Genomic DNA, 22,827 nt, shown 5'->3' with positions numbered 1-22,827 from the left:
GTCCCTTAATGGACTCTAAGAAAAGGGTTTTGTGAGTTTCCATTTTTAACAAGCATATCTTAACATTTATCCATAATCCAAAAAATGTAAAATATTGCAGTTTCCTAGTCCATAGGTGTGGTGGTTACATTAATGTTTTTTCCTGGCTTTGCTTCCCTTTAATTTCATCTGGCGATCCTTAAAATAACACATGTCCTGTCCCTGGATGGCTACATTCACTCCTCCATTGTGTGTGTGTATGTATGTGTGTGTGTGTGTATATATATATATATATATATATATATATATATATATATATATATATATATATATATATATATATATATATATATATATATATATATATATATATATATATATATGTAGCACCACCCCCGCAGGAGCTGCTGATTATATTATTGGGTCTACACCCTGCCTAACAACCCAATCAAATTGGCTCGATCCCTCCTCAGGCACAACTGACCCAGAATAGGACTGGACTATCAAATAGATACACAGGTTGGAATACAATACTTCACTATGCAACAATACCTTGTTACCTTCTTGAATAGTAGTCCTTCTGGGTGACACAATGGAACAACGCACAAGATTGTAATTAACCAAACTTAGTTTACTATGTATCAAATTGAATAGGGGAGATACAATACAATACAATACAAGTCCATAAAAGGTTATTTAAAACAGCTTTAAAAAGGTAAAAGAATACCCCCACACTCCTCCTGCATTAAGGCTAGACACAGTACCAGGTAGGTGGGCCTATCTGAGTCCCTCCCCCAGAGTTCTCTTCTTTCTTGTTGATCTTCGCTAGCAAGGTTATTGAATAGAGCTCATTTGTAATCCAGATTAGGAATAAAGATCAAGAAAGAAAAAAACAACGAGCTGTTAGTTGTCACCGCAGGGTGTCTGCGTAACTGAGCAATAACTTCTGCGAGAGAGATAAGCCTCTGGCGACTCCTTTACAGACCTTATTGTTTGTCTATGAGTCTCCTGAGAGAGTATGGTGATAAACCCCGGGGTTTTATCACCTCCTGCTGCGCTACCGCTATCTGTAGATAAAACTGTCTCTTCAGCAGATAAAGTCAGTTATTGGGCATGTGCCCTCTCACCAACAGAAGTTTCTCCTTCGCGCGCTTCCACTGCGGTCTCAGTCCTTTGGCTATATGCCAGCCGCGCGGGGTCCTTCTGGCGGATGACTTCCGGTCTCGGCAAACAGCAGTATGACCTCCAGGAATGTGCCTCGTGCTTGAGATGGGACGGTTCCACGTCGTCCCTCCAGGCTAAAAGGCTCTGGCCCAATATCCAGTGTCAGTCCTTCACTCTCGCTCGCTGGTTCCTCAGAGTCCAGCGCAGAAAGGCCCCCCCCCTTCGCGCGCTTCTCTCTTCCTTTAAATAACCTCCCCCATAGTGCCGTGCGGTGCAGCCGTGCACCCTGGATCTTGCAAAGCAGCCTGGGAGATGTAGTTTCTTCATCTTGTGAAAAGGAAGTCACAGCCCGGGAAATTCCATGCAGCTACCACTAGAGGGAGCCTAGTTCCTGGATCTTGCAAAGCAGCCTGGGAGATGTAGTTTCTTCATCTTGTGAAAAGGAAGTCACAGCCCGGGAAATTCCATGCAGCTACCACTAGAGGGAGCCTAGTTCCTTCCCACATATCAAACAGTGTCTTTAGGCATGTTTAACCCCGCTACACACTCCCCCCACTTGAGAAACTTTGGTCCCCAAAGAGGTCAACAGTATGTACCCTAGTGCATAGGTTGGCATTATACAACAAAAACATTAACATTTTGCTGAAATAAATCAATCTGAATACATCCAATTTTGTATTCTAATAGCAGTGCAACAGTAAAACGATAAAGTGCAATTAATAAACAAATAAGTGATTTCTACAGTGTTAATATAGTGCTGATTTCTAGTGCTTTTATATAGTGCTCCTTTAAAAAGCACATGTGCCTTTGCAATTTCTTAAACACTTACATCTTAAAGTTTGTGTTGAAAAAAAAACATCAAAAGGTGAGAAAGAGAAAAAAACATATAGTGAGGTCAGAGCAACAAAATGTGCGCAAACATTAACTCACAAAGTAAACCAAATTGTGAACATCAAAAACTGTGCTTATTATAATGGCCAAACCCAATATCCTTATGTACAAACTTAAATGCAAACGTTTTCTACTTCAATACTTTGTTCTCATGATCTCTCACAGACCCCCCAAAACTTGGGTGGCTTGTACAGTTGTGCCTGGGGGTGAGCTAGGGTTGTCCCCCACCAAATCTACAGTGGAGGAACTAGGCTGGTCAGGAGATCTTTTGGAGGTAAAAACAGCTTCTTCCGAACATTCACCCAATTGATCATAGGTCAGTCTCTTAGGTGGGTGAATGACTCTCCTTTCCCTCTGTTCCCGTGGAGGCATGCTCTCAGAGGTGCTAGGATCAGGCACTTCTGAGGATTCTTCAATGTCCCCCTCCTCATGTTCCAACACAGAGGAACCTGATGGTTCAAGAGAGGTCAGTTCTTCTTCAGAGAAGGGTGCAACCTCCTCCTCAGGATCTTCATCCTCAGCTGCTTCTTCTGGAAGCATATGAAAGGGTATGAATTCAGGGGCTTCTGCCCGAAGGGCTCCTCTATCAGCCAAGTCAGATGAAGACAGGGAGGCAGGTGTGGGTTCTGGCAACTGAGATGACCACAACCAGTCGGGTACCTCCTCTTCATCTTCCAAATCTTCAGATGGAGAACTTCCCTCTCCCTCATCTGGGAGCGTCGTCTGAGATCTGGTAACTGGTCTAGACCGGCGAGAAGTCGAAGGGGCCTCTGACAAGTCTTCCACAGGGGGCATACGAACCGCTTCAGAGAGAGGCAGCAAATGGTTCCGATGCCAAGCCTTCAATGGACCCACACTTCCTTCAGGCCGAATTTGGTACACAGGAAGGTTTGGCAGTTGCTTGCAGATAACATAAGGTTGGGACTTCCAGCGGTCTGCCAACTTGTGTTTTCCCGGGACACCCAAGTTTCTCAACAAAACCCTGTCCCCTGGTTGCAGGTCATGGATCCGAACTTTTAGGTCGAAATTTTTTTTATTCCGCAGTCCACGTTGATCAGATGTGGCCTGAGCCTTGTCATAGGCCGCTTTCAGACTCTTCCGCAGTCGGTCCACATATCCTCTATGCGATGCTGAAGAGGTATGATCAGGCGAAATGCCAAAGGCCAAATCCACTGGCAACCGAGCCTCCCTTCCAAACATCAGCCGATAAGGGGAATATCCAGTAGCATCACTGACAGTGCTGTTGTAGGCATGCACAATGGCAGCTACGTGCTTGCCCCAATGCTGTTTCTTCTCTGAGCTCAAAGTCCCCAACATATCCAAAAGAGTCCTGTTAAATCGTTCAGGCTGGGCATCCCCCTGTGGATGGTAGGGAGTGGTTCTAGTCTTTTGAATGCCTAACATATCTAACAGTCTCTTGATCAGTCTGCTTTCAAAGTCCCTTCCCTGATCAGAATGGAGGCGTTGTGGTAACCCATAATGTACAAAGAACTTCTCTACAAGAACTTTGGCTACCGTTGAGGCCTTCTGATCCCTTGTTGGGAATGCTTGAGCATATCTGGTAAAATGGTCTGTTACCACAAGGACATTCCCCTGGCCACTCAGATCAGGCTCTAAGCAAAGGAAATCAATGCACACCAGCTCCATGGGTCCCTGACTTTGTAGATGGCCCATTGGGGCTGCTTGACGTGGCAGAGTCTTCCTCTGTATACACCGGACACAAGAATGACAGTATCCTTCAACTTCGGCCCTCATACAAGGCCAGTAGAACCTGTCCCTGACAAGCTGAAAGGTTCTTTCGGGCCCCAGATGGCCATGATTATCATGAAGAGCGGCCAGAACTCCCTCTCTGTATTTAGCTGGTAAGAACAGTTGCCACTTCTCCTCCAGATCTTCAGATGGACCTCTCCGGTAGGCCACTCCTTCTCTGATCTGTAACCGGGTCCACTCTCTATGCAACAGACGGGCCCCCTGAGGGGAGTCAGTTAGAAGCAACTCAGGGCTCTGGATCTCCAGAGCTTCCAAGAGAAGTTTTCCCAAAGGGTCTTCCAACTGCTCCTTCCGCAAGTCCCTTTTGGACAGCCGGGGCAAACCCTCCCCTTCAACTTGGGTCACCTGGCAGTAGCATTTGGGTACTCCGATAGCCGAAACCCCAATCTCTTCTGCTCTTGACCCTCCTCGGGATCGAAATTCAGTTCCCTGATATAGGGCACGCACCCCTTCTGGAGCCAAATGAGTCCATTCTTCCGCAGGTTCCTGTGGAACATGCAACCTTCTGGATAGGGCATCTGCATCCCTATTTCCGATTCCTGGCCGATACTTCAGGCTAAAATTGAAGCTAGAGAGGGCAGCCAACCATCGATGTCCTGTTGCATCCAGCTTGGCCGTAGTCAACAGATAGGTGAGGGGATTATTATCTGTCTTGACAATGAATTCAGCTCCGTACAGGTAGTCTTTCAATTTGTCAACCACTGCCCACTTCAAGGCCAAGAATTCAAGTTTGTGAGTAGGATAATTCCTTTCAGCAGGCAATAGGCTTCTGCTCACATAGGCAACAGGTCGCAGATGACCCTCATGCTCCTGATAAAGTACCCCCCCCAGCCCATCTCGGCTGGCATCAACATGCAGTTCATATGGTTTTGTGGGGTCCGCATAGGCCAACACAGGGGCAGTGGTTAGGGTCTCCTTCAGCTGGACAAAGGCCCCTTCGCATTCCGGGGTCCACTGATCCTGGATGGATTCCTTAGCCTTCCGGGGGCCTATGGTGGACTTCGCCGGCTTTACCAACTCAGGGACATCATCTTCTTCATTCTTCAGGAGCTCATTTAGGGGTCGGGCAATCTGGGCGAACCCCTCCACAAACCTCCTGTAATAGGAGCAAAAGCCCAAGAATGACCGGAGTTCGGTCACATTTGTGGGTCTCGGCCAGGAAGCAACAGCATCCAGCTTGTCCGGGTCAGTGGCCACCCCTTCTTCAGACACGATATGGCCCAGGTAATGGACCGAGGACTGATAGAATTGGCACTTCTCAGGAGAAAGTTTCAGACCTTCTTCATGTAGCCTCTTCAAGACCTTTTCCAACCTCTCCTCATGTTCTTCTAAAGTTCTGCCAAACACGATAACATCATCCAAGTATACCAGTACCTCTATCAAATTCATATCTCCAACGGTCCTCTCCATCAGCCTTTGGAAGGTAGCAGGGGCCCCGGACAACCCCTGAGGCATGCGATTGAACTCAAAGAACCCCACAGGGGTGATGAAGGCTGTTTTCTCCCGATCTTCAGGGTGCATGGGGATCTGATAATACCCACTCTTTAAGTCCATCACACTGAACCACTTCGCCCCTGACAGACTCTGTAGGGCATCTTCGATTCGAGGAGTGGTATACTGGTCTGGGATGGTTCTTCTGTTCAGCGTTCGGTAGTCGATACAAAGCCTCAAAGATCCATTTTTCTTCCGGACTACCACTATCGGGGAAGCATACGGGCTCCTGGATTCTCGGATAATCCCGATCTTTTTGAGCTCTGCCAGCTGTTGACGTAGATCTTCTAAGTCACCTAAGGGGACTCGCCGGACTCTCTCCCTGAAAGGCTTGTCCTCACTCAGGCGGATCTTATGAGTAGCGCTCCTGGCACATCCCACGTCAAACTCGTCCTTAGAGAATATTTCCCTACATCGAGCAAGTTGTGCCTTGGCCCTCTTCACCCATTCCGGCGGGAGGGCAGCGTTTCCAGAGCAAAGCTCCTCTATAACCGCTTCACCCTGTTCCTTTTCTTTGAAATCAATGGGGGCAACTGGGGTAGCCGGGTTGACTTGGCCCAGGAGCACTCTGGCCGGTACCTTCACTGGTGTAATAGAGGTGTTTCTGACACTCACTAAAACCCTTCCACGGTTTTCCTGTAACACCTTCAAAGGGATCACCTCAGGGATCACTTCTATCCCTCTCTGTCTCTCCTTTTGACCTGATTCAAAGATAATGAAGGGACCCGGCTGTTGCCATGTGAGTTTAACAGAAGCCTTAAAACAGGCCACCTCTCCTGGCTGTAAGACCTTTTCTGCTCTATCCAGCTTCCAGAGTCGTCCAACTCCTTCTGCGGGGGTCTCTTGCTCCAACACTAATCGTTGGTAGGCCTGCCGTAGCATGGGATGGATCCTTGGCGCCTGAGCATCTTGTCCCTGGACCAGTTGTATCAGAAGGCGCCTTACCAGGTCAGTGTTTGTTCCTACGATGAGAGAGCTTTTGTTGGCCCCTGGTGGACGAGGACAGACCACCGCTAAGGTGTCGAAGGTTTCCGCTTCACCAGCCACTGATGGATCAAAGGTCAACTTGATTGGCAGATACCCGTCATAGGGAAAACTTTGGGTCCCAATACCCCATATCTCCAGATCTTCCAACTTCTGCAAAGGTAGATGGGTAAGATATTTATCATAGAAGTCTCTATACAAAAGAGTCACCTGGGCCCCTGTGTCAAGGAGGGCTCTTGTGTAAATTCCTTCCACCTGAACCGAGACCACTGGGGAGGGCCCGACCAAGTTAGTTGGGAATTCTCTTGATGTAGCCTGGTTGTCTGATTCAGTTCTCTGTACCCTGGCCCTCTTCTCCTTTTTCTTCCTTGATCTGGGCCCCCGCTGAACCCGGTGTGCATTGACTTTCCTTCCCTCAGTAACCCGGAGTCTAGAACTGGGGGTATTATATTTGGGTCTGACCCCCTGACTCAGTTTCCCTGATCCTGCACCACTTCTGGAGTCCCTTAAGACTGGCGGACACCCGGTTGACTCCTTCACCGGTGTCCTCTGAAGTTTCCCGCTGGCTCGCGAGGTTTCGCGGCAGCATTTCCTGAGCTGGGACATACCCTTCTAACATGCCCAACTCCCCCGCAGTTGAAACAAGTTAACAATCTTGCAGGCCGTGGCTCTGGATCTGTGCTGAGACTAACAGGTTCATCTGGCCTCTCCGATATACTCCCCTTGGGTAGAGTGGATACCTGACCAGTCAGGATGGACACCATTTCTATCAACTGAGACACTTGGGTCTTTAGAAGTTCAACTTGAGAGTCACCCTCTTCCACACTTATCACTCCAACCCGGGCAGTTGAGTCAAACTGCCGACTTTTCTTCTTGTTGTCCAACATAACCTCTTCCTCTCTGACCATTCGAATCAGATCGGGGTATTCTAGAATGCCGCCATCTCGACGAGTTCGTAACAGTATGGCAATGGGATCTAAAGGTTGAGCCCCTTTCAGAACCTGTCGTGCACGAGTCTCATCTATTTTCCGGTGGTCTATTCCTTTCTTTAACAGAATCTGGTGGATAATCCTATCCAGACGTTTAATGAATTCGGACAACTTCTCCCCCTCTTCTTGATAACAGTGGTCCAACTGGTAGAGAAGTTCAGCCGCGTTCTCCGTCCGACCAAACACATCTTGCAGAATGTCCAAATAATCCTGTGCAGTGCAGTTCTTCTTGCTAAGCTTTAGATTACGTACAGCCTCTAATGCAGGTCCCCTTAAACTCTCTGTGATTCTCTGCTTCTTGTGCTGTTCTGGTACCTCCCATTCCTCCAAAGCCTGAGTGGCGGTATCTAACCACTCTTCGAACCCATCTTCTGCTGAAGGCACAGGCTGTTTCCCAGAGAATGTCCGGAGCTTCCTATATCCAGTCATCAAATAGCTCGAGGAGTCCCTACTACATTTTGCCACAATCTCCCCAAGAACAGCACACAGTTCTGAGCTAAAAGTCGACAAAGGTGATGACTCAGGATGCCCTTCTTGGACACCTTTTTCTTGGCTGGATACCCCAGGGGTGGTGGATGAGGGACCCGCAATAGGAACTCCTGGATGTATCAGGAAAAGTTCTGTTTGGTCAGTAGTTTTTACACTGTTTCCGTTGAAATAATCAGGGACCCCCTTCCTCCACTCACACAGTGCATACGTGTGTGGGACAGTGGTGTCAGTTTTCATGTCAATCACCCAAAATTTCCTGTCTGTGGATAGTGCCCTCAAAACAGGGAGGAGCTTTTCTTCAGTCCAGGCTTCTCCCTTGATTTCAACCACCAGGCCATTTTCCACTATGACATTCTCTTCCTTGCACCACTCAGCAGCAGCGACAGGATCCATTTCTGCGTGGGAGGGGATTCTATGGCTGAGAGGGTTGTATTGCAGGACTGTAGAAATCCCGGACGAGCCCCCACGTGTAGCACCACCCCCGCAGGAGCTGCTGATTATATTATTGGGTCTACACCCTGCCTAACAACCCAATCAAATTGGCTCGATCCCTCCTCAGGCACAACTGACCCAGAATAGGACTGGACTATCAAATAGATACACAGGTTGGAATACAATACTTCACTATGCAACAATACCTTGTTACCTTCTTGAATAGTAGTCCTTCTGGGTGACACAATGGAACAACGCACAAGATTGTAATTAACCAAACTTAGTTTACTATGTATCAAATTGAATAGGGGAGATACAATACAATACAATACAAGTCCATAAAAGGTTATTTAAAACAGCTTTAAAAAGGTAAAAGAATACCCCCACACTCCTCCTGCATTAAGGCTAGACACAGTACCAGGTAGGTGGGCCTATCTGAGTCCCTCCCCCAGAGTTCTCTTCTTTCTTGTTGATCTTCGCTAGCAAGGTTATTGAATAGAGCTCATTTGTAATCCAGATTAGGAATAAAGATCAAGAAAGAAAAAAACAACGAGCTGTTAGTTGTCACCGCAGGGTGTCTGCGTAACTGAGCAATAACTTCTGCGAGAGAGATAAGCCTCTGGCGACTCCTTTACAGACCTTATTGTTTGTCTATGAGTCTCCTGAGAGAGTATGGTGATAAACCCCGGGGTTTTATCACCTCCTGCTGCGCTACCGCTATCTGTAGATAAAACTGTCTCTTCAGCAGATAAAGTCAGTTATTGGGCATGTGCCCTCTCACCAACAGAAGTTTCTCCTTCGCGCGCTTCCACTGCGGTCTCAGTCCTTTGGCTATATGCCAGCCGCGCGGGGTCCTTCTGGCGGATGACTTCCGGTCTCGGCAAACAGCAGTATGACCTCCAGGAATGTGCCTCGTGCTTGAGATGGGACGGTTCCACGTCGTCCCTCCAGGCTAAAAGGCTCTGGCCCAATATCCAGTGTCAGTCCTTCACTCTCGCTCGCTGGTTCCTCAGAGTCCAGCGCAGAAAGGCCCCCCCCTTCGCGCGCTTCTCTCTTCCTTTAAATAACCTCCCCCATAGTGCCGTGCGGTGCAGCCGTGCACCCTGGATCTTGCAAAGCAGCCTGGGAGATGTAGTTTCTTCATCTTGTGAAAAGGAAGTCACAGCCCGGGAAATTCCATGCAGCTACCACTAGAGGGAGCCTAGTTCCTGGATCTTGCAAAGCAGCCTGGGAGATGTAGTTTCTTCATCTTGTGAAAAGGAAGTCACAGCCCGGGAAATTCCATGCAGCTACCACTAGAGGGAGCCTAGTTCCTTCCCACATATCAAACAGTGTCTTTAGGCATGTTTAACCCCGCTACACATATATATATATATATATATTATGTGTGTGTGTGTGTGTGTGTGTATATATATATATATATATATATATATATATATATATATATATATATATAATATATATAATATGTGTGTGTATATATATATATATATATATATATATATGTATGTGTGTGTGTGTGTATATGTGTGTGTGTGTGTGTGTATATATATATATATAGAGGGAGCCATGGTTGCAACCCAAGCTGAACTTTTAACATGTCTGTCTCCACTTGTTTTTTTTTTTCCCATCACATAGGGAAATTGGTTTTAGTTACAGAAGGAAGATAAAGTTGTTTGTGCTTTAAATTTGTGAGAGACCGTGCATTTTTGGTAATATCAACAGGTATTTCTGTACTTGCCTGAAAAAGAAATGCAATGTCCACATCTAAAGACTGGTATGCTGCAATATTACATTTTTGTTCTTGGATATATTTAACCTTTCATTTCACCTGTCTAGTTCTTCGGCAGCAGTGGCCCTCGCTGAAAATCATTCATGTTTCAAAAGAACATTTACCTTGATCTTATTTGGTAATGAAAATTACATAGTTTTGCAATTTCCTAATTTTGGATATTCCCTTAATTGTTTTGCTGTTATATATCACTTAACAAAGTGTAAGCCTGCTTGGATTTGTTCCTTCCTTCTGCCACAGCCACTGTGGCTGTAATATTTTTGGCCGCCTTAAAGGAGACGTACAGCCAAAGCTCGTTTGGCTGTACTTCTCCTGTGGATCACAGAAGTGCAGATGATTTTGCACTCCTGTGACCCGGTTTCAGCAAAGAGTGGACTGTTTCACAGTCAGTCCAGGCTCGGGCATCATCACAACCATGAACTCAGGATCCGCCCACATGTCTGGCCTGGCACCCAGCTCGGCCTCTCAAATGCTATGCATTTTCAGGTTGAATTATGATTTGGCTGTACACTATTGATCAGTGCTGTTTCAGGCAATGAAATATGTATTTTTCAGGTTGAAGATTTGTTTTATAATGTGTCTACCAGGAGGAAAGCTCTGAAGAGCCCAAGTGAGGAGCATGCAAGAATAGTAGAGGTCATTAGCAGGTAACATATAAATAATAATAAATTCATGATTGAGTAAAAAATTTGAATGGCATCTCAATCTTAGTCCGTAGGGTTTAATATGGAGATGGCTCACCCTTTTCAGCTATAACAGCTTCAACTGTTCTATGAAGGCTGTCCGAAAGGTTTAGTAATGTGTCTGAGAATGTTTGACCATTCTTCCAGAAGCACATTTGTGAGGTCAGGCACTGATGTTGGACGAGAAGGCCTGGCTCACATTCTCCACTCTAATTCATCCCAAAGGTGTTTTATTGGGCTGAGGTCAGGACTCTGTTCAGGCCAGTCAAGTTCCTCCACCCTGAACTTGCTCATCCATGTCTTTATGGACCTTGCTTTGTGCACTGGTCCAAATCATTTGGTGGAGGGGGGATTGTGCTGTGGGGTTGTTTTTCAGGGGTTGGGGTTGGCCCCTTAGTTCCAGTGAAAGGAAATCTTAAAGCATCATCATACCAAGACATTTTGGACAATTTCATGCTCCCAACTTTGTGGAAATAGTTTGGGGATGGCCCCTTCCTGTTCCAACATGACTGCGCACCAGTGCATAATGCAAGGTCCATAATGACATGGATGAGTGAGTTTGGGGTGGAGGAAGTTGACTGCCCTGCACAGTCCTGACCTTAACCTGATAGAACACCTTTGGGATGAATTAGACTAGAGACTGTGAGCCAGGCCTTCTCGTCAAACCACAGTGCCTGACCTTACAACCGCGCGTCTGAAAGAATGGTCAAACCTTCCCAAAGACACACTCCTAAACCTTGTGGACAGCCTTCTCAGAAGAGTTGAAGCTGTTATAGCTGCAAAGGGTGGGCCAACTCAATACTGAACCCTACAGACTAAGACTGGGATGCCATTAAAGTTCATGTGTGTAAAGGCAGGTGTCCCAATACTTTTGGTTATCTAGTGTGTGTGTGTGTGTGTGTGTGTGTGTGTGTATATGAATGTGTATATGTGTGTGTGTGTGTGTGTGTGTGTATATATATATATATATATATATATATATATATATATATATATATATATATATATATATATACACAGTACAGACCAAAAGTTTGGACACCCCTTCTCATTCAAAGAGTTTTCTTTATTTTCATGACTATGAAAATTGTAGAGTCACACTTCATAAGTGTGATTTCTTGCCTTATAAATGGGGTTGGGACCATCAGTTGTGTTGTGCAGAAGTCAGGTGGATACGCAGCTGATAGTCCTACTGAATAGACTGTTAGAATTTGTATTATGGCAAGAAAAAAGCAGCTAAGTACAGGAAAACGAGTGGCCATCATTACTTTAAGAAATGAAGGTCAGTCAGTCCGAAAAATTGGGAAAACTTTGAAAGTGTCCCCAAGTGCAGTCACAAAAACCATCAAGCGCTACAAAAAAACTGGCTCACATGCGGACCGCCCCAGGAAAGGAAGACCAAGAGTCACCTCTGCTGCGGAGGATAAGTTCATCCGAGTCACCAGCCTCAGAAATCGCAGGTTAACAGCAGCTCAGATTAGAGACCAGGTCAATGGCACACTGAGTTCTAGCAGCAGACACATCTCTAGAACAACTGTTAGGAGGAGACTGTGTGAATCAGGCCTTCATGGTAGAATATCTGCTAGGAAACCACTGCTAAAGAAAGGCAACAAGCAGAAGAGAGTTGTTTGGGCTAAAGAACACAAGGAATGGACATTAGACCAGTGGAAATCTGTGCTTTGGTCTGATGAGTCCAAATTTGAGATCTTTGGTTCCAACCACCGTGTCTTTGTGCGACGCAGAAAAGGTGAACGGATGGACTCTACATGCCTGGTTCCTACCGTGAAGCATGGAGGAGGAGGTGTGATGGTGTGGGGGTGCTTTGCTGGTGACACTGTTGGGGATTTATTCAAAATTGAAGGCATACTGAACCAGCATGGCTACCACAGCATCTTGGAGCTGCATGCTATTCCATCCGGTTTGCGTTTAGTTGGACCATCATTTATTTTTCAACAGGACAATGACCCCAAACACACTTCCAGGCTGTGTAAGGGCTATTTGACCAAAAAGGAGAGTGATGGGGTGCTGCGCAGGATGACCTGGCCTCCACAGTCACCGGACCTGAACCCAATCGAGATGGTTTGGGGTGAGCTGGACCGCAGAGTGAAGGCAAAAGGGCCAACAAGTGCTAAGCATCTCTGGGAACTCCTTCAAGACTGTTGGAAGACCATTTCAGGTGACTACCTCTTGAAGTGTGACTCTACAGTTTTCATAGTCATGAAAATAAAAACCCTTTGAATGAGAAGGTGTGTCCAAACTTTTGGTCTGTACTGTGTGTGTGTGTGTGTGTGTGTGTGTGTGTGTATATATATATATATATAAAATATTAACAACAGTAATGCTATAGTATTTAAAATTATTTATTTTTTTTTTTTTTTCTGAAGGTACGCCATCCACAACTCTGGCATCAGCTTCTCTGTTAAGAAGGTTGGTGAATATATGCTTCTAAAATAGTTTCGTTTACACTGATTGTAGGTTTGGTAAAAAGCAGATTAGAAGATGACTCATCATAAAAATAGGATAAAATGATACTGGCTTCACAGAAATGTATAATTATACCCAGAATTTTTCAACTGATAAACATCCTGGAAATATACAGTATACTGTAAGATTATTCACGCAATTATGAATAATTAGTCTAATTTTTTTTAGGTTAATATAGTTTGTAAATGTGTTTTGCTGTTGCAATATACTTTTCTGATGGAATCTTTTTTCAATCTTGAAATTAAAGCTTAGTACGGATATTATTAGAAGAAGGTTTGTTTGTTTCCCATAGTTTTTGGACTCTTAAACTTTCCATATGTTATTTTATATCTGTTTATTGAGTCCTCATGATTGCTAACTGAACACCCAGCCCCTCCATCTTATGTGCCTGTATTCCCTGTCTGATGGTTTTATTTTAAAGACTAGGTTCAACTTTAGAACATGTTGTGTTACACCCGTTTTTAGGATGTAACCTGCAATATGGTTCAGCACCCCCCCCCCCCCCATTCCCCTCCCCCATGACAGCGGGTGGGGGGGGTTCTGCTGTCACATTTAAAATCGGTGTGACTGGGCAGATGGAGATCTATGAATGAATAAACCACAAGTCCCTTCTGCCACAGCAGCAGATGAACTTGTAGTTCTCAGTGGACTAAAATAACCCCTTTTTGGAAAGTAGACACCCCAAGATTTTAGTAAGAGGCATGGTGAGTTCTTTAAGTTCTTTTTTGTCACAATTATTTGTAAAATGAGGACAGTTTTTTTTTTTTTTTACAAAGATTTAATTTTAACATGTTTTTTTTCACTCGCATCATAATTGCATCCAAAACACATTCTGCTATGCCCCCTGAGTATGCGGATACCACTTGTGAGACTTTTTCACAGCCTAGATGCATAGATGGGCCCAAAGTCATTTTTCAAAATTATCTCTAACCTGAACACCTTCTCTGAACTCCCTGAAGACAAGCTGAAGCTGATCTTTTACACTAGGATTGGCTGTTTGTTGTTCCACTTTTTTTAGTGAGTCTGTGTAAGCTCTTACTGGATTCCAGCACCCGCTAGCAGTGGAGTCACTGGACCTGCATATGTTGGCACTTAGAGCGGTGCTCCACTGTTTTCTTTGGGATCACAATGAACTCCCACCCATTTGTGAGCCGATCATTCCCCGTCCTGCAGCGTCCGCGAGCTACGAGGCAGGGAATGTACCTAACCCACAGTTCCCTGGGATAAAAAAACATGGAAGTCAGGATTTGCAAGTTAGAGATGGGTTTAAAGGATCTCTTCTCTGCTCACAATCACCTTTAAGGGCTATATTCCACACTACTTGGTTCTTTTGGCCAGACTTGATCTTGGCTGAGAAATACAAGACAAGGAATACATGGAATTGAGGAACACAAGACATCCTCTCCAGGCTGATCAGTGACAAAAAAAAGCACTACATCCTTCTAATTTGTAGCTGGTTAAGTTCTCCCCCTTCATTTTTACCCAAATCCCCAACCATACATACTTTTTTTTTTCTCTGGTGACCAGACCCACCACCCACACCCTTACAGTACTTCCTATACGTCCACATCCCACAGATATGCCAGGGTGCCCCCTTTCAATGCAGATATGCCAGCGTGCCCCCTTTCAATGCAGATATGCCAGCGTGCCCCCTTTCAATGCAGATATGCTAAGCCCCCTCCGAGACCAGTGCACTTACCTCAGGCAGCGCTTCTCTTCAGTCCCCCGACGTCTCCTCGAGTCCTCAGTCCTCCCGCCTCCTCCTTGGCCAATGGCATGGGGTTTGCCTTTCAGCCAATCAGGAAGCGGGAGGACCTGCTTCCTGATTGGCCAGGAGGAGGATCAGTGTGACAATAGCGAATTTTCATTCGCTATTGTCACACAATGGGTGGGCTCGGGGCGCACTGCTCTGTGTGCCCCGGCCGCCACTGCCGAAGTTCCTCGGGCGACCCAGTACCGTTTGATCCACGGTACCGGTCTGTGGCCCGGGGATTGGGGAACACTGCGTGCTCCACGGGCCGGAATAAAAGGTCCGTCGGGCCGTAGTTTGCCTATTCCTGATCTAGATGATGAAGCTTATATATTTTTTTTTTTTTCTTTTTCTTTTATAAAATTCAGCCAAGAACAATTACATGGAACAACCTAACATGCATTACTACTTCCCCATGGCGACGCCCCATGGGAGGAGTAAAACATGTTGGGGGCATGGCCTGGTTGGAGCCCAGGATGAGGCTGTCATACACCTTCTTAGGGGGCTTTGCAGAGATGTGCAACTTCCAAGACTTTTACCTTTTCCATTAGATGCATTACTGCTTCCAAAGAGATTTGTAAATGTGTTTTCCTGGGTTTGTTGGATATGCTTGCCTCACCTGGCTTTCCAGTATGTTCATTACTCTAGTTAACTACCGTATATGTACATTACCACTGCAATGTTATCTTTGCTGCTTAAACCTTATTTTCAATTTGCTTAGCAAGGAGAGACTATGGCAGATGTACGTACTTTATCAAATGCAACAACGGTGGACAACATTCGGACTATATATGGGAATGCTGTAAGCAGGTACAGAGTATTTTCTTCACCTTGCCCTAATGGTTAGGTCATTTAAAATAAAATAATGGTTAGAGGTGCAATAAATGGAAATTTCTCTTGCGTCCTCCGACAGTCGCCGCCCCTTCCCAAGTCTTCACCAATGGGTATTGACCTTTGCTCCGTAGGAGTAGCTAGGCAACAAGAATTGTTAATACAAAAGCTTTTAGCATAGACACACCCCTAGGGGCTGTCCCCTCAGTCAATACCTCCCTGCACCAGCATTCCCAACTCAGTTTGATCTTGCCTAGCTTAGGAGTAGCTGGCTTTCCTGTGCTGGGGCTCAGTCTCAGCCTTCTACCCTTATTTGATTTTATTTCAAGTGTTTTTTTCTTTTCTTTACTAGCTGTTGTTTTGTCAGCTTTAGTTTAGGGATCTTCGGATGAAGAATCATCATGCGGAGCTGGGTCTCGGACTGGCCGCCCTTGATCCCAGGGCTGAGAGCCAGATGGATCCCCAGCCTGCCATCTAGCGTTCAGCTTAGGTTTGCCCTGGCACATTGAACGACCCATCCCTGTTCGCTGCAGGGATGCTGCCTGTGAGGTGGCTACCTCACTGGACGCCATGCTGCGGTCTATGGCTGCAGTCCACAAGCGTCCTGGCTGCGGCACTCCCTGTCTGCCTTGATAGCGGTTTGTCGCTGGAGACGGCTCCCCACGCCATCTGGTACGGTAAGCACCTTCTGTGTGGGGACCTTCTGTGTGGGTGTCAGTCTGTGGCTGGGTAGTACCCCCCATGTCTGTGTAAATGCGGGCTCCCTGTCAGGTCCCTGTATGGCTGCACTGCCTGTGGGCTGCGAGGGGGGGCCATCCTGCTCTGCTGTGAGTTATGCTCTGGGTGCAGTTCTGGGTGCAGACATGTGTTGTTGCGGCGGCCGCTGCGGCGATCCGCCATTTTCTTGCTTGCATGCTGTGACCGGCCCTGTCCCCGTACAGCGCCGTGTTTTGGCGCCATTCGCCGCCATTTAGGCGGGCCGTGCTCGTCCGAGCACATGTCGGCGCCATTTTCCTGTAGCCTCATCCCTCCGCCGGGTGGCCATGTTTGCGGAGCCTCATAGGCTATATCAGTCAGCCAGCTATTGCATCACTTCCTGTCATGTCATGTCATGACTGTCCTGTCATTCCTTGCTCAGTGTTGTCTATCCCTGCGGGGTCGGTGCATACAGTAGTGTACGGTGGGCTGCGCTCGCCGTGGTGTTAAAGGGCCAGTACCTTTTTTTACTTTTCATTACTGGGGCATGGATTCTCAGGATAGCAAGTTTCCCCCCGCCCTGGTGGGGGACCAGGGGGCTGCTGCACCCCCCGAGGGGGCTGATCTGGCCACTGTGGTGGCTTCCTTAGTGTCTCATGTGCAGATGCTGATGGCTGAATGATCCGCAAAAAGGGCCAGGGTGTCCATTTCCTCTGATTCAGAGGGCGATGTGGTTGCTGTGGCTGGCGTACCCTTCTCGGGGTCCCGCTCATCTTTGGACCTTCTGGGGTCTGAGGGGGAGGCAGAGGTGGAGGGGGTTGATGTTTCTCCCCCTGGCTCGCCTGAAGAGCTTGCACTCATGAATGAGCTGATTGCTTCCATTAAAGATACCTTGCACCTAGAGGATGAGCCTACTCCTCCTGCTAGGGTGTCCTCTTTTGGAACGCAGAGGCCGCGAAAATCAGCGCAGGTTTTTCCCTGTCCTGCTGAATTTCACCATACGGTTAATGAACAGTGGCGCAATTTAAAGAAGCCCTTTACTGTGCCTAATAAGTTTAAACTGCTTTATCCGTTTGCGCCCTCCACCGACGAGCGTTGGTGTGTGGCGCCTCAGGTGGATCACGCGGTGGCCATTTTGAACAAGGCTACTGCGGTGCCTTCTGAGGATACCCCGGTTTTCCGGGACCCTACAGACAGGAGAATGGAGTCTCTTGCCCGTCATGCCTATATGGTTGCTGGTTCTATGCTGAAGCCTATTTTTGCTTCCATTATGGCGGCACAGGCTGTTGCTGATTGGACAAAGATGCTTAGACGCACCTTGGTGGCTGATTCAGCTTCGCCTAGCACGTTGGCTATGGTGGACCAGATCCATCAGGGTGTCATGTACTTGTGTGATGCGGACTTGAATTTAGCTCCCTTGGCTGCGCGCCTGTCCAGCGTGGCGATACTGAACCGTCGTCTGATTTGGCTGAAAAATTGGTCGGTCGACCAATCTTCTCGCAAGACGCTGGTGGATTTTCCCTACGCGGGATCTCGCCTTTTTGGCGAGGCTTTGGATACTCTGATTAAAGGGGTTACGGGGGGCAAGAGTACTCTCCTACCCCAGTCTTACAAGCATAAGTCCTTCCGTGGTAAACGGAATTCCTCGTCTAGGCCTTCTCAGGGGTCCTTTCGTGCCTTTAGGTCGCAATCCAAGGGCAAGCCCTTCAAAGGCCATGGCTCCCAGAAGAAGCCGTGGGCAGGGAAGCAGAAGTCCGGCCAGTCCGGTTCAACTTCCCATACCACTTCCGCCTGAAGGGGCGCCCTCACCCGTTTCTGGGGTGGAGGGACGTCTGCGCGGTTTCTCACAACCTTGGCTGACCCGCATTCGGGACAGATGGGTTCAGGAAATCGTTCGATCTGGTTACAAGATCGAATTTCTCTCTCGGCCGGCGGGCAGATTTTTTCCCTCAAATCTTCAGCTGTCTCCGGAGCGCTTGCAGGATCTGCACCAGGCGGTGCGGGCCCAAGGGGTGGTTGTTCCGGTGCCTCATCGGGACAGATTTCGGGGGTTTTACTCCAATCTGTTCACTGTGCCCAGAAAGGAGGGCAAAGTGCGTCCGATTCTGGACTTGAAAGCTCTGAACCGCTTTGTGCGGGTTAGCAAGTTCCGCATGGAATCCCTGCGCTCAGTGGTGGCTGCCCTGAGTCCGGGGGAATTCATGGCCTCCATCGATCTGAAGGAAGAGTACCTGCACATCCCCATTTTCGAGGGTCACCAGAGGTACCTTCGATTCGCCATTGCGGAGGATCACTACCAATTCGTGGCGTTACCTTTCGGTCTCGCTTCGGCTCCGCTGGTTTTTACCAAGGTGCTGGCGCCGGTTCTGGCCCTGTTACGAGCACAGGGCATTGCTGTCTTGGGGTATCTGGACGATATCCTGATACGGTCAAACGCCAGTCAGAGCCTGGTGACCGACCTGTCCACCACGATGCGGACACTGCAGGAGTTTGGTTGGACTATAAACATTCCGAAGTCGACTCTGTGTCCTTCGGTTCGTCTTCCCTACCTGGGAATGATTCTGGACTCTGTCCAAGCAAAGGTCTTCCTGCCGGAAGACAAGCTTCGGACTCTTCAGGACGAGGTCAGGTCCCTCAGGGACAACCGGCACTCGTCTCTCCGGACATGCATGAGATGTCTGGGTTTAATGGTCTCGGCTTTCGAGGCGATCCCTTTTGCCCAATTTCACACGCGGGGTCTCCAAGCGGAGATTCTTGCCGAGTGGGACGGGTGGCCGCAATCCCTGGATCTGCGGATCTCGTTGAGCCACAGAACCAGAAGGGATCTTCTGTGGTGGCTCCAGTCCCCGGCGGTGTCGGGGGGCAAGTCTTTTCGTCAATTGTTGTGGACAGTGATCACCACGGATGCCAGCCTGTCGGGCTGGGGTGGTGTTCTGGGCGTTTTGTCCGCCCAGGGAACTTGGTCGGAGGAGGAGTCCTCCCTTCCGATCAACATTCTGGAATTGAGGGCGATAAAACTTTGCCTTTTGCGATGGACGGACCAACTTCGGGGCCGTCCGGTTCGGGTTCAGACGGACAATGCCACCGCGGTGGCCTATGTCAACCATCAAGGGGGCACCAGGAGTGCCCGGGCGGCTCGGGAAGTGGCCGACATTCTGTCTTGGGCCGAGACGCACGTCCCGGCGATAACGGCAGTTCACATACCGGGGGTGGAGGACTGGCAGGCGGACTATCTGTGTCGCCAGACCCTGGACCAGGGGGAATGGTCCCTTCACCCGGATGTCTTCCAGATGTGCACGAAGTGGGGTTCTCCAGATGTGGACCTGTTCGCGTCTCGTCTAAACAACAAGGTGGCAAGGACGCGCGATCCTCGGGCTGACGCCTCGGACGCGTTAGTGGCGCCATGGCATCAGTATCGTCTGATGTATGCTTTTCCACCGATTCAACTACTGTCCAGGCTGCTTCGCAGATTGGCCTCGGAACCGCACATGGTGATTCTGGTGGCACCGGACTGGCCTCCTCGGTCTTGGTACGCAGACCTCGTAAATCTGGCAGTCGACGCTCCGTGGCGCCTGCCACTTCGGGGAGACCTTCTGTCTCAAGGGCCGATATTCCATCCTGCTTTACAGTTGCTGGCTTTAACGGCCTGGCTGTTGAAAGCCAGGTCCTGAAGGATAGGGGTCTCTCCCCTGAGGTCATTCCCACTTTGATCAAGGCTAGAAAAGCCTCTTCGGGAAAAATTTACTTCTGTACTTGGAAAGTGTACTTTGCCTGGTGTGAGTCCAGGGGGTATTCTCCTCGCTCATACTCTGTGTCGAGAGTGTTGGCTTTCCTCCAAACTGGAGTGGACCAGCGTTTGGCGTTGGCCACAATTAAGGGTCAGATTTCTGCGCTGGCCGTTCTCTTTCAACGCCCTGTGGCGTCTAATTCATTGGTTAGCACCTTTGTTCAGGGGGTGCGACATTTGGCCCCTCCTAGGAGGGAACCTTTGCCTCCATGGGACTTGAACTTGGTTCTGTCCGTGTTACAACAGGCTCCCTTTGAAAAGATCAGGGAGATCTCGTTGTCTCTGTTGTCCAAAAAGGTTGCTTTTTTGGTGGCGATCACTTCGGCTCACAGGGTGTCGGAGCTGGCGGCTTTGTCCTGCAGCTCTCCCTACCTGGTGATTCACAAGGATAAGGTGGTCTTGCGACCTAACCCATCTTTTCTTCCGAAAAGGTTCTCGGAGTTTCACCTTAATGAAGACATTGTCTTGCCTTCGCTCTGCGCGAAGCCTAAGCATCCGAAGGAGGTTGCCTTACATTCCTTGGATGTTGTCCGGGCGATCAGGGTTTACCTGTCGTCCACTAAATCTTTTCGCGAGTCGGATTCCCTCTTTGTCCTTCCTGAGGGACCTCGGAAGGGCATGGCGGCGTCGGCTGCGACCGTCGCCAAATGGCTCAGACAGATCATTGAGCAAGCCTATGCCTTGAAGGGGAAGGTTCCACCTTTCCCTGTGAAAGCGCACTCTACCAGATCCTTGAGTATGTCTTGGGTTTACCGTCATCAGGCTTCTGTGGCCCAGGTGTGTAAGGCGGCGACTTGGTCGTCTGTTCACACCTTCTCAGAATTCTATATGGTGGATGTTCAGGCATCGGCCGATGCCTCCTTTGGCCGTAAAGTTCTCAGTGCGGCAGTTTCTTAGGGACCCTTGTTTTTTCTGGGCCCTTGGTTATTGGGGTGTTTTACCCCTGGGTTACTTGCCTTTCCTGGGTTGTTGCTCCTGTTGAGCACGTGTTCCTGTTGCCCAGTTGGTTCTCTTACTGTGGTAAGGTTCCTTTCTCTGATGTGGGTACTGCGTTGCCTTTTCCACGGTTGCGTCTCCCACCCCTCATGTCTACACTGCTTTGGGATGTCCCATTGGTGAAGACTTGGGAAGGGGCTGCGACTGTCGGAGGATGTAAGAGAAAACTGAATTTTTGTAAAATCTTACCGTAAAATTCCTTTCTCTGAGTCCTCCGACAGTCGCTGCCCCCCGACCCTCTTGGGGTTTTTGTATACTCTTACTGCTATGCTACCAAACTGAGTTGGGAATGCTGGTGCAGGGAGGTATTGACTGAGGGGACAGCCCCTAGCGGTGTGTCTATGCTAAAAGCTTTTGTATTAACAATTCTTGTTGCCTAGCTACTCCTACGGAGCAAAGGTCAATACCCATTGGTGAAGACTTGGGAAGGGACGGCGACTGTCGGAGGACTCAGAGAAAGGAATTTTACGGTAAGATTTTACAAAAATTCCGTTTTTTGTGCCTAAACCGAAAATGCAGGATTCACTTGGCTTGAAAAAACGAAAAACCGAAAATTAGTTTTTAAAAAATATACACATCAGCAGGGCTTGACAAATTTGCCTGAAATCTAGGAGCCAGCTAAAAAAGTTAGGAGCCAGTTTTTTTTTTTTTTTTACTAACAACCGAGCTTTATTTTCGAAAAAATAACTGATAATAAATTTACACATAAAGACGACTAGAACCCCGCTCTCTATAGGGCAATCTGATGGAAACAGACCGTCTGTCTGTTTCCATCAGATGCCATCTGGTCCGTTCCACGGGATGGATAGAAAAGAGAACCACCATCCATCTGTTTTTGGCAGACAGGATCAGATGGCGGCAGATTACAACTCCATAGAGGAGACTGAAGGGTTCGATCAGGTCTGCCTGAAAAACTGACAGGCGGACCTGATCAGACAGCCCGTGTGAAAGGGGCCTTTGGCTGTGGAATGGCAGGGAGATGAAAAAAAAAAAAAAATATATATATATATATATATATATATATATATATATATATATATATATATATATATATATATATATATATATATATATATATATATTTTTTTTTTAAATAAAAAAAAAAAAGAAAAATATTATTTTTTTTAAATAATTAAAAAAGTAAATAATAATAATACCCACACTCCCTATCCACTTACCTTTAAGCAAAGGTACGTGGACAGGGAGATGAAGCCTGCAAAAACTTCCGTCTCCTCTCCTCTTGGGAAGGAGATGGACAGGCAGGGAAACAGAGCCATTAGTGACTGCTTGTCAAACTCCCGGCCACCACAAGAGGGCGCCAGTTCCCTCTTGGAAGCGTCTCTCACTGAAGAAGGCCAAAAAGCCGCGGCCTCAATTATCGGATTGCGCGGTAGTCCGCGCACTTGGGGAGGGGGTGGGGGGGGGGCGCAAAAGGGACAGGACACCTCCTGCAGTGCACCCCAGGCGCCAGGTCGCTAATTCTAGTTGCCAATGCGACCTGGCGCCCAGGGTTTGTCGAGCCCTGCACATCAGGCATTATTGGCATCTTTTTAGTGCAAGGAAAGCTAAAGAAAAATGTATCCCTTTTAAATTCTATGTATGTTTTCACACTGGTCTGT

At 47.8% G+C, this 22,827-nt stretch overlaps 1 protein-coding gene across 1 annotated transcript in view; it reads left to right on the top strand.

Annotated features, from left to right (window-relative positions):
- The window catches only part of MLH1 (mutL homolog 1), a 137,616-nt gene that overhangs the window by 41,680 nt on the left and 73,109 nt on the right, over positions 1 to 22,827 (top strand). The window contains exons 6-8 of the mRNA XM_082259930.1: positions 10,537 to 10,628; positions 13,049 to 13,091; positions 15,620 to 15,708. Coding sequence (XP_082116056.1) covers positions 10,537 to 10,628; positions 13,049 to 13,091; positions 15,620 to 15,708 — 224 coding nt within the window. The remainder of the gene's footprint in view (positions 1 to 10,536; positions 10,629 to 13,048; positions 13,092 to 15,619; positions 15,709 to 22,827) is intronic.

This window comes from Pelophylax lessonae (assembly GCF_965119305.1).
Source record: "Pelophylax lessonae genome assembly, chromosome: 5".
NCBI lineage: Eukaryota > Metazoa > Chordata > Amphibia > Anura > Ranidae > Pelophylax > Pelophylax lessonae.
The sequence above is the reverse complement of the archived record's forward strand: the minus strand, read 5'-3'. Positions and strand labels throughout refer to the sequence as shown.